This window comes from Cotesia typhae, unplaced genomic scaffold, assembly GCF_013202065.1.
Source record: "Cotesia typhae breed Kobodo isofemale line unplaced genomic scaffold, CoteBio_Ctyphae contig_9, whole genome shotgun sequence".
NCBI classification, from domain to species: domain Eukaryota; kingdom Metazoa; phylum Arthropoda; class Insecta; order Hymenoptera; family Braconidae; genus Cotesia; species Cotesia typhae.
In genome coordinates this window covers 1,853,580-1,869,930 of record NW_027423770.1, presented here as the reverse complement: position 1 = coordinate 1,869,930, position 16,351 = coordinate 1,853,580, and the positions used below count along the sequence as shown (strand labels likewise).

The following is a 16,351-nucleotide window of genomic DNA, read 5'->3' as shown; positions in this document are numbered from 1 at the left end:
AGTTGGAGTAGAGCACGAACGGCTAGGTATGGTGCAGCCCTTGTCCCATAGGTGACAGTGGTGAGCATGTATGGAGTGATGTCCCCATCTGGGTTAAACCAGAGGATTTGTTGAAGATGTCGATCATCAGGATGGACCAAGACTTGGCGGTACATTTTTGCCACGTCAGTGATGAAGAAGAACCGATGTCTTCTGGATGTTATGAGAACATCGAAGATGTTGATGAGTAGATTAGGTCCAGTATGCATGATGTCGTTGAGTGAGAGCCCAGAACTGGTATTCTTTGAGCCATTGAAAACCACACGGATTTTGGGTGAGTTGGTGTTCTGCTTCAATACTCCATGATGTGGTAGGAAGTATTGAACTGATGATGATCGCAATGTGGTTGGTTCCATGTGGTTGAGTGATATGTATTCTGCCATGAATTCCATGTAGAGTTGTTTGAGTTGTGGGTCTTTGCTGAGTCGATGCATGAGGTGGCGAAGGCATTGGTATGCTGCTTTGAATGAATCTCCAAGTTTGTGAACTGGAGAGATTACTGGTAATCTGACCATGTATCGCCCAGATGAGTCACGAGAGTGAGTCCTTGCAAAGTGAGCTTCACAAGCCTCCTCGTCGGGTGTTAATTGAGGTTGATGAGTGGTGATGATCTCTTCTTGAACCCAGAACCGTGTCAAGATGTCCTGTAGGTTCACGTCTTGTTGAATAGTAGCTGCCTGGAATGATCTCCTTGACTGATGAGTATGATGTTGGGTGGGACCAAGAATGATCCATTCAAATAGAGTGTGTTGAGCGATTAGACCCGGAAATTCGAGCTGAATGAGTCCACCAGTAATCACTTGACCGTAGTATTCGGCTCCAATGATGATGTTAATTGGACCTGGTGTGCAGAATTCAGGGTCAGCTAGAGTAAGATGTTGTAGTTGTGTGAGTTGATTGTGCGGGATTGACACTGATGGTAATTGTATTGTCAATCCGCGCAATACATGAGCGTGAAGGTTGAGTGTTTTGCTTGAGTGTTGTGATCTCAGAGTTAGCTCAACACAGCCCTTGGTTCGGCCAGCCTTTGCATTGCCAATGCCAATGACACTGAGTTGAGATCGAGTGCGAGTGAGATTGAGACTATGTACCAATGAATCTGAAATAAAGGAGATCTCAGAACCAGAGTCTAGCAAGATGCGTATTGGAATGGTACTTAGCTTTGTAATGATGTTGACCAGGCAGGTGGCGAGAATTGTGGCAGAGTGTTGATCATTGAGAGTACCAGTTGGAGTGCGGTGAGTGTGATAGTGATCATACTGATCATGAGTGATGATCTTTGGCGGATCTTGAGTATGAGTGTGAGCAGAGTTTGATGAGTGCCAAGTAGTTGAGTTGCATATTGAGTGGATGAGTGATGCTTCATGCGGAAGCTCGAGTTCCTAGTCGGTGAATGGAGCGTTTGCGATTGCTAATTTGGTTGATGGTCCAGGATGAATCATGGTGTGGTGATTCGCGTTGCAGACCTTGCATCTGAACTTGGACTTGCATGCTGCCACTTGATGATGTCCTAGGCAGTTTGGGCACAGTTTGAGCTTGACAACTCGCATGGCCCTTTCAGCAGGTGTTAAGCTGGCAAATGTTTCACACCTTACGATGAAGTGGTTGCCTTGGCATTCATCGCAAGGGTACTGTGCTGTGGCCGTGCTTGGCCTCTGGACTTGATTGGAGCTCGATGGATGAGAGGTGGGTGATGATGAGAGGTGACAGCGAACCTGATCTCGCTGTGGAGTTGCATTGTAGTGACCCCGGTGGGGTCTAGATGAGTCTTTGGCTGAGTTGAGCTTGTTGGTACTTTCTTCATACCGCTCTTGAGCTCTTGCACGCTCTAATAGGAACTCGTTGAGTTGTGTGAGTGTTGGGAATTCTGTTGATGATCCCAATGAGTGTTCCCAGGCTTCACGAGTGACTCTGTCCAGTTTGGAGATGATGAAGTAGGTGAGAAAGTGGTTTTCACCTTGCGAGAATTCCACTTTCATGGCCTTGAGCGCTGCAACCACCTCGTGGACCCGGTTGATGAGTGCATTGAGTTGTGAGGCTGATCTGGGGGTGAGAGGTTGGATTTTGATGATTTTCTCCAATTGAGCGCCGATGAGTAGTCGAGGAACCTCGTACCGTGAGCGTATGGCTTCCCAAGCTATGGGGAATTGATCGCCAGATGATGGCAGGTTGACCACCAGTTGAGCAGCTGATCCCGAAAGATAGTTCTTGAGGTAGTGGAGCCTGTCCACATCTCCCATGTTGCGATTGATGACATGTGTGGTGAACATGTCACGAAACTCTGGCCACTTGGTGAAATCACCAGAAAACACCGTGATGTTGAGGGGTGCCAGAGTGATGGTGGATGGAGCTGATTGGTTTTGTTGAGCAATTGGAGCTGGTGGAGCTGGAATGTCCACCTGGTTGATGAGTGCAGTGAGTGCTGTACGAGCCCCTTGGTAGGATTGATATGTCACCTGGTACACACCATCAGTGACATATGGGTGATGCAAGAACTCCTTGGTTCCAGCTGATCCAAGATAGTCGTTGACTTCCTGGAAGAGCTTCCACTCTTCGTTGAGTACTTGTAGATGAGCCTTGAGCATGTGAACCCCAGATGCTGCATCGAGTGCTGATGAGAGAGTCTCCTTGTCGGAGGTGAGCTTCATGCGAGCCAGTTGGCCGGCAATTTTGAATTCCATCTCGCACATGCGAGAGGTTGATCGCTTGCGAGTGTTGACGGGGGTCAGGTTCTGTTTCCCATCAGTCTTTGAGCCACCATCACCATCTGTGACTTCAGAGTCACTGAGATCGTGACTGCCCGAGATGTTGGAGGACGTGGGAGGTGGCACCAGCAGTGGTACGCTGTCTGGTGTGAGACCGATGCTGGCAGTTCCCTGGCCTGGATGAGTGGATGAGCTCTGACCTTGTGGAGTCGGTGTAGCAGTATGCTGTTGAGTGGTCTGCTGAGCAGGTTGAGTATCTTCCTGATGATTGTCAGGGACCTTTCCGTCAATCATGATGAGTGTGGAATCTGAGGAATGTATAACAATTAGTTGATTATTGATTGTGAGTGTGATGTAAGTCTGGGATCACTTTTAGTTAATTTTAACACCTAATCCGGCTCGAGGGACCACAATGTAAGATAATTGTCTTAACATTAAATATTTATTTGCCGGGACCAGGTGTTAAAAGATGGAGGAGACACATTCGTGGTTATAATAGTATTTATTCTAAAATTAATCACAGACGTAGTTTTGGTTGTACAGAGTTTGAGCAGTTTACAAATATTGAGCACTTTTAACACTTATTCTGAATTTGAGTTATTACATTAGTTCATGAGTACGAGTTGATTGAGTTCAATTGAGTTCTGCTAATCAAGGCATGGTGATTAGACAGGGCATGAGTTGTAGAAAGTTGATCTTCAATTGAAGTGTTAATTAATGTATAATATAATTAACACTAACAATTATGAGCGATAAATATGAGTTGTATCAATTAATGTATGTTAATTATACTGAGTATGAGTTGTAGAAATTGATCTTCAATTGAACTGTTAATTAATGTAAAATATAATTAACACTAGCAATTATGAGCGTTAAATATGAGTTGTAGAAAATTAGAGTCACTGGATTATTAATCAATTAACAATATAATTAACTCTCACAGTGTGAGCGAATGAGCCTTAAAACTAATGAGTTTAATTGAGTACGTGAGTCTCGGGATACGAGATAGAACACTGAACGTTGAACACGGAATGGCCGACAGGCCCAAGAGCAGGTGGCAGTCACCCCCAATCTCCACCAAGCAACCTCTGCAATGCGGCATTTGATTTTGCCGCATGATGACGAATTTCTATTAGTAGTTGTAGTATTATCGTTGCTAGGTAGAAGTGTAGGTGACTGTTGTATATGTGTGTGAGAGAGAGCGACACATGGGTAAGCCATGTGACAATGAGTAAGAGAGAGAGGGAGCATTGAATTGTGATAAAGTGATCTCAGATGATTTACAATGAATACTTAATTGTACCTGAGTTGCCAATGATTGCTGGTGAATGAGATGAGTAGCGATGCTGTAGTTGGCTTCAGTTAAGCTGAGTGGATGAGCTTGATGATTTAATAAATACACAAAGTGCACTGTTCACGGTAAATGAGTGTGTACGCTGTGTAATTAGCACGTGTTATGAGTCTGCCGCTTGCCGGTGAGCCAGTTGAGTTGAGGTAGAGCACCCGAGGGCGCTTGTGTAGCGGCGCCTCGGTGCTACCAGTTTGTTGCGGGAAGGTTTGAATGATTCCGCAACACTGCGCATATCGAGAAATTTGCTTATACTCAAAAAGAGAAAGTTTAACCCAGATTCCCTTATCTCTAGGATACCCAATTCTTTCTTTTCAGGGCAACAGACTATTGAGATTCGGTCATTGTAATAAATATTGAAACAAAAAATTGGAATTTTTCAGATATGGCGTCAAATAAATTTTTTGAATCAACAAATTAAATCTTATGCAAACATCTCAAACTTGATTAATGGAGAAAGTCACTTTTTTTTTAATGCGACAATAGTCACTATGGATAATGTTCAATTTACCGTAAGTGTTTTTATAAATCAAGTCCATTGTCATCCTAAATATGCACTTTTCAGATTTCAATTATAACAAAAAAAACCATTGACATAGAAAAAAACTTGAATTATCTTCTTGGACGTCTTTCAATTCTAACGCAAGAATTCAAACAACTCAAAAATGGCTTGGGTACTTCATTAGGGGATATGAATCAGTTCATAAGCACTATCATTAAGAGCAATAAGGATTCAAGTACATCTCGACAAGGAAAAATGACTTAAGCATTTGTTACATCTCTTTGAACGATCGAAAAATAGTAGTGAAGTTTAGTTGGATTTATGTGATAATTATTTTCTTACCGTAAATGGTTATAATTAAATTTAAATAAATAATGAAAATAATATGATTATTAATGAGGATTATTAGTGATATACAATATATTATTACAGAGATGAAATTATGATGTTTTTATTTAAATTACTTTTTTTTCAATTATCACATCACATATTATACATAGATATTTATTTATTTTATTAAAATTGTAGATTAGTACTGTTATATCCGGCTTACTGTATATAATACAGGGCCTCCCATTCTCGCCGAAAAGTGCAGCACTTGCATATTTTGGGAACAACAACCTGGACTGCGCGACAACTCACTCGTGGCCGAAGAAGACACTTTACCGCGCTTAGTCACCTCACCTAAGGAACCAATTGTTCAATCAGTAGCCCCTCTTGTAAATCACGACCGAGATGATAAGAACCGCGAACACCATAATTCGATATCCTATTCACAAGGTAACAGTTCTGCCTTAAAGCCCGGGTGAGTCCTATACCCCGATGCGCATAGGCGGATTTCAATTATTAAAATAATTCGTCATCTTTTCCCTAATTATTAATTTCGATTTCCTTAACGGTATTTCCAAGTTCTGTGATAGTGAATCTTCGAGCCACGATTCGTCTTTATGATAATCGAGATTCCCGGAGTTCTGGTGACCAGGTCCCCTCTCAAATTATATTTTTCTTGTGAACTTTAAACGGCAAACTTCTGTTTGCCCGAGTCGTTACTCCGGTTACGGACTCATAAACTTTCAATCTTTATTTCATATTGTTAATAGTTAATAAGTAAATAGTGTAAATTAAGACGTGTTTGCTCATAGGGCCATTGAATCAGAATATACAAACTAAAAACCCGAATCGAAGTGTATCATCATTTCTAAGTTAAAACTCTTCAATCTTCGATCTCCAGTCAGCAGGAAAAAAAACGCGACCAAGCAGCGGAAGAAGATAGAGATGAACGTCTAATCCAAGGCTGTATCATCATTCGAGTCAGATTCGTAATAGTAAGTGGAGGTTATTATTATTATTTCCGAGGTCGATTGTCTATTCCAAGGAGCCCTCTCCGGGGTTTTTACCTTTGCAAACCCATAAATTAAAAACTTAACGATCCTTTCGTAAGGGAAATTCATCTGTTATCCGAACCTCTGATAGTCCAGCTACTGAATTCTAGGATTGCATTTTTCGGACGTAACAGACCTGAATTTTCGGTGACAGCGTTGGGATTTGACTGGTGATCCCTCGTATTAGACAAACCACCCCGGTTCAAAATTCAGTAAAAAAAGGGTATTTCCTTCTTAAATTCTCCAAAATTCTCAAAATTTTTTCAAAATCAAGTACCATACCCAAAATTTTATTTTCTTTCTCTTGATATAAATTTTCATATATTTTCATTCCGCTAGCTAAGCAAAAATTAAATTTAACTTCGATTCGTTATTTGATACATCCGGCGTAATACAACTCTCATTCGACTTTAAAATTTTATTAAAATTCAATAATAAAATTAAAAATTTTTTTTGCTGATGTTTAAAATTAGCCATCAGCTAAACCGTTCAAATTTATTTTTTTCCTTTTTGTCGATGCTGACTAATAATTTTTTTTTCTTTGTTTCGATTGAAACTAAATTCTATTCAAAGCAAATTTGCTACCAATCGATAAAAATTTTTGTTTGTCTTGATTATTTGATTAGGATATTTAATTCTATTCAAATCTCTTTCTTCCTATATTTTTCTTTTTAAATTCCTACTAATGACTTATTTTTCATTATTTCGAAAATTGGAATTTTGCTCCCTTCTATTTCCAACTTTACTCGGATTTTAAGTCCGATTTTGATTAAATATTTGTTGATCATCTTGTATGCGAACCTATATCATACTGCCTGCTGAGATTGTGCTGTATACAAGCACGTCTTTATGGACTACTCTCTGCCAGCCTGGTGTACTGTAATTATAGCACCTTGCGGCTGATAAGGAGTTCCTAAGCAAACTACTGTATCGTACTTGCACGAGTAAATGACGTTCAACTTTATTTAATCGTTTGCTTCTGTTCACAAACTTATTTTAACTTATCTTAATTACTTATATAATATACTTTCTTTGATTTCATTTCTTCCTATCACTTTAAATTTTGATAAAATGATTATTGTTTCAAGATTCAATAACTCGAGCCGTCGTTAGCCGATTACTTAGACTGTGCTGTATGCAATCACGATCTTGTGAAGATTTCTTGCTGACCTTGTGAGCAATAATACTAGCACCAAGGCCTCGACAACAAATCCTTGATTAAAATAGTGACACGACTCGAGCTATCTCGACGACAATACCTACAAAGAAAAACTCACACTTCATCTGTACGCGTCTATCCTTCCGTCCACGACATTCCGCAACCCTATACCCACGATAACTAATCTTACTCTCCGGTTATTGTACTCTCCAGCTGAGACCAACTTACCAAGTGACCGATAAAATACATCGCAATTCAATTCAAATAGAAATTCATCTTTCTTTCTATCTTTTTATAATTTTCTTTTTTCTCAGATCTTTTTTTTCTCTTTTTCTCCGCGCTCTCTCAACTTATTCTCTACTCTTACATCTAATGGTAAATAAAAGTCGTCGTTGCGGGTGTGAATTCCAAATTCGGAAATCATACGCTGATCTGCTTAGCGAAAAAATTTATCATAGACCCTTGATAGAGACTAAATATTGGAAAGACCCCTCTTTCACTAATCAAAGTTCCTTTCCAATCCCGAAAATTAAGAAAGAAATACCTAAAATACTTAGCATTGAGACAGTACCCAGAAATTTAAAAGAACTATTAAAAGTCCAGAGAGCAGAACCTACGCTTACCCAACCGTACTCGGAAGTAAATACTCCACCCTCATCCTCAGAAGAAGTCATAACGGATGTACGACCTTTCGATACCCCTCGAATTTATTACATTCGGTTCGATCATGGTTGACCATAATAATGGAGAGGAAGTCGCAGCAAGCCTAGGAACAAGGCTGTATACATCCATACGAGAAGAACCCGAAAAAGATCATTACCACATCACGCGAGAAATAGACGAAAACTAACACGTTTACGGGCGATAGCGACGTTAGCTTTGAAAAATTTGACAGTAGACTAAAAGATTGGCTACACTTAATACCCGATAACAATCAACTTTTATTGGACGTAGTTTACGGAAATTACAAGGTCGTGCTCGCCATGTAGTCCAAGACATGGAAATTCGTTCGGTCCAGGAACGTTTGAGCGTACTTCGGAGCCATTTCAAACTTGGGAACCCATTCAAAGTTTCTCTAAGCAAATTAAAAACCGCTCGAAGAGGTAATTATGTAGCTGTAGAGAGCTGCTTTTATTGATTACGCTCAATTTACCGAAAAATACAAGCTGCGGTACTGGAAGCTGACCGAGCAGCCGCGATGAACCAAACTCACTAGCTCGCGCTAGATGCATTTTTCAAATTATTACCAGATTACCTAAGATGCCTAGCATCCACCGGTCAATACACCACACTAACGGCTCTGTTCAATGTGATCGATAAACAAACAATAAAATATGATAATAATATGCGTTTACAAAATCCTAGACCGATCCAACGCGATCCTAATTCGGTCCTAACAGAACCTCACAGTAATCATAAGAGGTCAAATGGAATTCCGGGTTATTTCCAAAATCAACAACGTTATCAACAACAAGTCGTCCCTAATCAAGGTCATCCGTGGACAAAACCACCGAAAACCGACGTATACGTCAAACCGAAACCGACCGCATCCACGTACAGCGTTCCAGAATACCCTGTTATATCCGGCGTTCCCTCATAAAACTCACAGGGTGTCTGTCCTCACGACGAAAAGTGCAGCGCTTGCACTTTAAAGGACAATCACTCGGACAACAGCTCGATTAAGAAATAAGCACACTTCCCACGTTCTGCCAATTTTGCATTTTTAGACCAATAACAAAAATTAACTCCCTTACGAAAATCGCGATCCGAGTGTATAAAACCACCAAACACCACGGATCACTTGTTCAATCTTTTATTAAAGAATACGAGGGAAGGTATCCTCGTAGAACCCGTGTGTGTCCTTGTACCGCGTTACGTACGAGGCAGTATAAAGCACTAGGTCGCTTATACGAAACTCTAAATTTCACTATTGTCTATTATTTGTTCTTACCAATAAAAATTTTTTCTCGCTAATTGAGACATTCCTGTCTATTTGTACAGTTTATATCTCGTCTTTTAAACTCGTCTATCGTTTTACAAACGCAAAAATCAGACATCTAAAATTAACCTTTTCGAAATAATATTTTTTTCGACTAGGGCGTTGCCCGTCGAGATCTTGCAAAACATTATTCCACTAATTCTTTCAATATCCCCGGGAAAAATGATCAGACATGAACAGACCTGGCCAGGCATGAACAGGCATGGGCAGACCTGAGCAGGCATGATCATGTCTAATTTCAGGTCTGGTCATACATGAACAGGCCTGATCAAGTCTAATTTCAGGCCTGATCATACATGAACAGGCATGGACAGGTCTGATCATTTTTTCCCGGGTCATTTTATTATTTCAATATCAGTCTGTTGTATTTAGAAGAAAATTTTGCTGACTGAGACTTTTTAGTTCGTTAACGTCTCGTCCGTTGAACTTATCCGTTGCAACACACTTAGCTATCGCGTTTGAATTTTGCTGACGTAACAAATTTCTCCTAAGTTCATTAACGTCTTAGCCAGTATATTATATTTATCATACTCACAGCTGTGAACTAGTGATGAATAAAACTTACGATTTGTTTACGAGTTTCTGCTGTAATACTAGCAGTTGCTTGATCCGGAAATCAGTTTCAAAACACCTTGCTGCTGTCTATTGTGCAACGAGACGATTCTTGGGATTGATCTTTCGGTTTAACACACCGTAAGTAAACTCTCTATACTCTTGCGACACAAAATTTTTTTGGCTGCTGTCTATCGAGCATCAAAAGTTATGGAATTTTAAATCAATCGTGTACAAGGCAGGGCTACACAGTACCGATGAAAATATTTTTTTTATTTTCATTATTATAAAATTTTTTTTTGTTTTTGAAAATTTTTTTTTTCGTTTTTGAACTTATGGAATGTTAACTATAACACCCAAAAGAAAAGCAATTTTTTATGGTTCGACATTCGCGAAGCGGTTTTAAATTTCAAATCCGAAAAATCTATTCAGACTTATTCAACGGTCAAATTTACCACCGTCCCTGAATAGAATTGCGTTTTCGGAAAGATCCTACCTTCATTAACCCGTCCTCCCCGATCATAAGGAAAAGGAAATTCACCACTGATAGCGAACAGAAAAATTGTATTAAAACACCGTTAAACGGGGTACTACCAGCGAGTAAAAAGGGAAGACCGGTCCCAAAACCGAACAACGCGATCCCTATGGAAGTTTACACCAAGGTTATCAACTGGATAAATCAAATCTTAGTAATCCAGTTAAATTGTCTTGTCGAAGAAACGCTATCTAAAAAACCTAGGATAATAATAACATCCCAGCTCCCGCCAGGCTATTTCAAAGTACCACAAATACCCAAATTAAATAAAACCAACTACAATGGCACCTCCAAACCCAGAGCAAATAACAGCAGCAGAGCAACAGCGGCTTAATAGGGAACGGGAAGAAGCTAACAGAAGCGCCAATGAAGCGAATCGACACGGGGTTAAATTATTCGGCACGAACCGAGATGAACCGGAAAAGGATTACTACCGTATCACGCAAGAAATGGAAGAATCTCTTCTCACGTTCACCGATGACGGGGACGTGAGCTACAAATAATTTGACCGCCGTTTAAAAGAATGGCTCCATATGATGCCGGAGACTAATCAACAACCCTTCATCGGACGTATGCTACAAAAACTCACGGGTCGCATGAGAAACGTAATCGAAGATATGGAAGTTCGGTCGATACAAGAGCTGGTTAGTGTTCTGTGAAGCAATTTTCGACTGGGAGACCCACTACGGATAAACTTGGCAAAATAAACATCGGCCCAAAGGGGAAAATTCGAAGCAGTAGAGAGTTTTTACTACCGATTGGGATCAATCCTCTGTAAAATACAAGCTGCAGTCCCGGACGCCGACCGCGAAGCAATTACAAACCAAACCCACCGTTTCGCAGTCGACTTATTTTTCGAATTTTTACCGGATTATTTAAAATAACTCGCCTCGACTCAACAACACACAACATTGACCGCACTATACGAGTCAATCCAAGGCCAAACGCTGAAATATGATAACAACATGAGACTTCAGAATCCAAAACCTTCGCAAAGGGAGTTCCCTCCAGACCAAAATGGGAATCACTACCCTCGTAACAACGGCCCACGACGATATTTCCAAAAAAGTCAACAGCAGCGACCCGCAGCTCATGGACATCCGTGGTCCAAACCGGAAACAGATTTTTATGTGAACCTGAAACCAGTCGCATTCGCCTACAATGCTCAAGAAATATCAAATTTCGCTGCCGAAGAGGCACACTACTACGGAGACTATCCGGTTACCACTCAAGACTGGTATGGACTACCGCTATGCGGAAATAACGAATGCGAACACTCAGATTGCAGAGAACCTCAAGCAATGGCATATTCCGTGAATAATAATCATTGTCATAATAACAACAATAACCAACAAAGAAATCCCTAATATTGAACACCCTATCAAAATCCAAACCACCCTGGAAATTACAATCCAGCCTATACAAACTTTCACCATCGACCTCAATTTAACCCCCAATACAACCCTCAAAACAAACCTTAATATCCCTCTCAACCCCCTGAATATTCTCCAAAAATTAAACAATATCAAAATCAACCGATGGAAGCTCACGGAATAATCCAATCGAAGCAGTCACAAGGCGCATTTCCGTCCATACCTACAGAAATATACCCCGAATCGTTACTCGTGAGACTGGAACAACACATTGAAAGCCTTGAAATCTGTAACTGTCCGGGGTGCCCAAGACGAAACTTCAAGAAAGAAGAAGACCCCCTAGCACCGTCTTTAAACTTGACGGGCACTCGTCAGACCGAGGTAAAGACGAGCAAGCCCTAACAGCCTCAACCGATAATCACTGCGAAATTTTAATAGATTCCGGGCCCAATTACAATCTTATCAGCATCGAACCCTTTGCTGACGACACCACCATTATCTACATAGACCTCGGGCAAGTGGGGAGGGGAGTCGGATCCAATAAACAGCCTATAATCGGACTCGTCACTCTTAATCTATTCGATAAAGTCATCTCGTTCCGAATAGTGCCTCATCGACTAGGAGGTTACCGAGCTATTCTTGGGAGCGAATTTCTAGCCAAAGAACAAGCCAACATATCACTTTACTTGCATACGATGGTCCTGAGACGCCAGCCTGTTCGACCGATCCCGTTCATCATCAAGCGAGGGTCCTGTGAATCCCAAACAGTCGCGGTAGGCAACGGTCCCAAGATCGACTTATCATGTCCGCTTTTACTCGGGAAATACCAACGCTTCATCATAGACACAGGCTGAGACGTCACAATCATCAATAAATCAGCGCTTCAACCCGGAACGTACATGAACTCGAATAACCGATTAATCGCAAGAGGAATCAGCGGGGAAGCAGTCCAAACACTCGGTACAGTCGAGCTAAAAATTTTCGGCCTGTGCCAAAAATACCAGTCCAGTGCTAAGTCAGCCGAGAAGATCTGCCCCTCCCTGGAGTATCATCGGAAACGACTGGCTAGAGCGTAAGAAAGCCGAAATATCTCTCTACGAACAGACTCTCACCGTCATGGCTCGACCTCTAAAGCCTATACCCTTCAGTTTGGACATTTACGAGCCATCTGCATTCACGGTTCCCCCTAGGTCGTAGATGATCGTCCCAGTTTCGATCCAAAATCCGAAATTATTCCAAGGTTATTTACCACGAGTAAACCTACCGGTAGGCTTATTTATAAGCGAAGCCTTGGTAACAGTAGACGGAGGGGTGGCCACTTGTATGGTCATTAATACAGCTAGCGAAACCATCACGCTCAAATTAGACCTCCAAACCCTCGAAGAATACGAATTTCACGTCGAAGAGCCACTCAACAGTTCTGGAGACTCTCCAGACCACGGTCCAGCACAGATTAAGACCATCGAAAAACGTGCGACGGAAACTTTAAATAATTTTCCACTACAACATCTTAATACAGAACAACGACAACAAATCAATGACATCGTTCAAGACTTCACCGACATTTTTCATCTACCTGGTAACAAACTTGGATGCTCTACCCGAGCGACCAGTAAAATTCCGATTACCACTAATAAGCCGGTCCACGTGAAATAATATCGTTTCCCTAAACAACAAGACGAATTCCAACGACAAATCGACAACTTGATGGAATAAGGAATTATACGAAATTTCAAATCTCCATATAATTCCCCAGTTTGGGTCGTTCCAAAGAAAGCCGACCCCAAAACAGGAGGCAAGAAATGGAGAATGGTAATCGACTATAGAGATTTAAATAAAAATTCCATAGGAGATGCATATCCATTACCGTCTATAATCGGCATCCTGGACCAACTAGAAGACGCTCTTTACTTCAGCGTCTTGCCAGTGGATTTTATCTAATAGAAAAGGACCCCGAAGACGCCCACAAAACTGCATTCACAACGCCATTCGGACAATTTGAATATGTCCGAATGCCTTTCGGCCTAGAAGGAGCTCCAGCCGCCTTCCAGAAGATGATGAATTCAACCTTGAGCTGTCTACCTTGGATATTGATATATCTAGATGACATAATCCTCCATGCTCGATCCCTAGAAGAACATGGCGTTCGCCTCCAAAGACTATTCCAAGTTCTCCGAGATGCCGGGCTCACGCTTCAACTAGATTAATGCGAATTTCTGTGTACAGAAGTCGATTATCTGGGATACGTCATCTGTTGAGACGGTGTAAAACCCGATCCTGAGAAAATGCAGGCGATTCAAGAGGCCCCAAATCCACGCAATCAACGAGAAATGAGAAAATTATTAGGCCTAGCAAACTATCACCGCCGATTCATCGATAACTATGCGATTCAAACTAAACCTTAAATAGATGTAACTCGAAAATCTAAATCTTTCAAATGGTCTGAAGAAGCCGATAAAGCAATTAAAGACATAAAGGACGAGATATGTAAAAATTCAACTCTCTCATACCCAGACCTCGACAAGCCCCTCATCTTGGCAATCAGCTCGTCAGAAGAGGGGATAACAGGCATCCTAAGTTGAGAACTGGACCCTCCAAACCCTCCAGAATCACCAGCAGAGGGTCACAAAAAAGGAAAAATCGTAGCTTGCGCTTCCAGGGTCATACGCGAAGCAGAGCTACGCTATACTCCAGACGGAAAAGAATGACGTGCAGTAGTCTATTCCATACAACAATTTAGACCTTATTTATACGGCAAAAGGTTTACCATCTAAACGAAAAAAGCTTGCGTTGCCTGGCTGCGAGACACTCACGATCTTACAGACGGACAACGGAAGTGGCGGTCAAAAATCAATGAATATCGCTTCAAGGTCGCGATCCGAACGAACATTGGAGATCAATACGCAGACGCGCTCTCATATAATCCTACAGGACGTCTGGCAAATAAACAAGAATTCCCAAGTCCAGAGAAAACACTCGACGACCTCTCAACGATTACTAATGTAGAGAATATACCAGAAGCCGTCCTGTTACCAGCTACAGGAGTTGAGAAAGTCATCACGGATCCTCCAAAACGTCGCCCTAAACGTTCTCTAGGTTCGAAAAATCGAACAGCCCTCAAGAGCGCTCCTGAGATTCGAAAAACGATCGCCTCACGATTACGCTCCGAACTACGCAGAGGATCGCATAAAAATTCCATCAATTACATGGACCCCGCCAACTCCAGCAACGACGAAAAAGCCCAAGGGTTAACTCAAGATCACGTAAGAGATGACGATGTGTTCCACACTCCAGAGCCTAGAGGGGGGAGGGAGCTGGTTCATCTCTACTAGTTACAGATACAATTAAGGAACTAACTCCCCCAGCCTACTTTGACTCCGGTGACGATGAAGATGAAGAAGAAGAAGAGACCCCCATAGCTTCACCACAGACAGAATCATCTGGAGAATTCACGGAATCAACAAAAGAAGACACTCCCAACGTTCACAACACCCAAAGAACATTTGAGTAGTCATCGGAAAGTCAAAATCACACTCCGTCCCGTCCTCCCTTCTCACCCACAATTCCTAAGGGAAACCCCCGATGGTGGCGACCGCTACCGACGCCAAGCCCCAATGTAATAAAAGAAATGAAAAGGTCTATCGAAAATTCTCGTCAAATAAAAGCAATAAATAAAACTTTCAATGACCAAGAAGAATCTGGAAAGGCCAGCGAAGAAGCAGAAATGGCCAGAAAAGAGTCTCCTTCCTGGAACCTACACCTCAAACACCAGGAACTACATATAATTCACCAAAATCTCAAAATGTACCCAACAATAAAGAAAACACGACTTCCCCAGAAACATCCACACTCTTGACACCTCAAGAAATCCGAGAAGTCCCAACCGTATGAACAGACAATAATCCTCCCACGCTAACAACAACTCAAATGTCTGAGAATAAACCATCAAAAATCATACTCACCGAAAACGCCTTCGGAAGAAGAAATAATCCCCAATCACAATCAACCTCAAAATAAAAACCAAGAGAGGGGGATGGAAAATTTAATAACGTCAGAAGAACCAGTGCCAGACGGACCCGACGAATTAAGAGTAGTAGAACTATTAAATAGCCGAGACGGACTCACGTACGGTCGAGATAACATCGCTCACTTTCTCACTACAGACTGTGAACTAGCCAGTCTGACAGCGAAGTTACTCCGTGACATCAAATTCATAAATATTGATGACCAAAAACAAGCCAAGCCACGTAAAGGAGAGTCGTGGTGACAAAAATTGGCAAATATCGGATTTTCTCTATCTTCATCGGAGAATACCATCGGACAGAAATATCAAAAAAAGACCTAATAAACGGCCTCAAAGTTTTTGTCTCGCATTAGAACGTTACGTAATCCATTCACGGAGAATAGCCCAAAAAGGAGATGGATTCGGGTCCATGAATATACAACAACATCTGCTGGAAGAACTACGAGACTGCCCCGTACGAATAATACTATGCGACGGAGAAATCTCTGTACCAGCCGAATAATTACGACTAGAAATTATAAAAAAAAAAAAAAAACACGCAAGCCAGATTGAAGGACACAAAGGAGTCCTCAAGACTTACTGGAGAATACAAGAAAAATTCTGCTGGCTGGGTGTGAAGGAACAAATTTATCAATACATCCTGAGATGCGACACTTGCCAACAAGAAAAATTAGGTGAACGGCTGACCCTAAAGGCCATCTCTGCAACTTCCCGCTAATTCCGTTAATACATG

At 41.5% G+C, this 16,351-nt stretch overlaps 1 protein-coding gene across 3 annotated transcripts in view; it reads left to right on the top strand.

Annotated features, from left to right (window-relative positions):
- The window catches only part of LOC141533489 (uncharacterized), a 135,221-nt gene extending 130,187 nt beyond the window's left edge, over window positions 1-5,034 (top strand). For all 3 annotated transcript variants that reach the window (XM_074252407.1, XM_074252409.1, XM_074252408.1), the window contains 2 exons: window positions 4,476-4,604; window positions 4,658-5,034. In XM_074252407.1, the coding sequence (XP_074108508.1) occupies window positions 4,476-4,604; window positions 4,658-4,858 (330 nt within the window). In that variant the 3' untranslated portion in view covers window positions 4,859-5,034. The remainder of the gene's footprint in view (window positions 1-4,475; window positions 4,605-4,657) is intronic.
- Window positions 5,035-16,351: the final 11,317 nt, after the last annotated feature.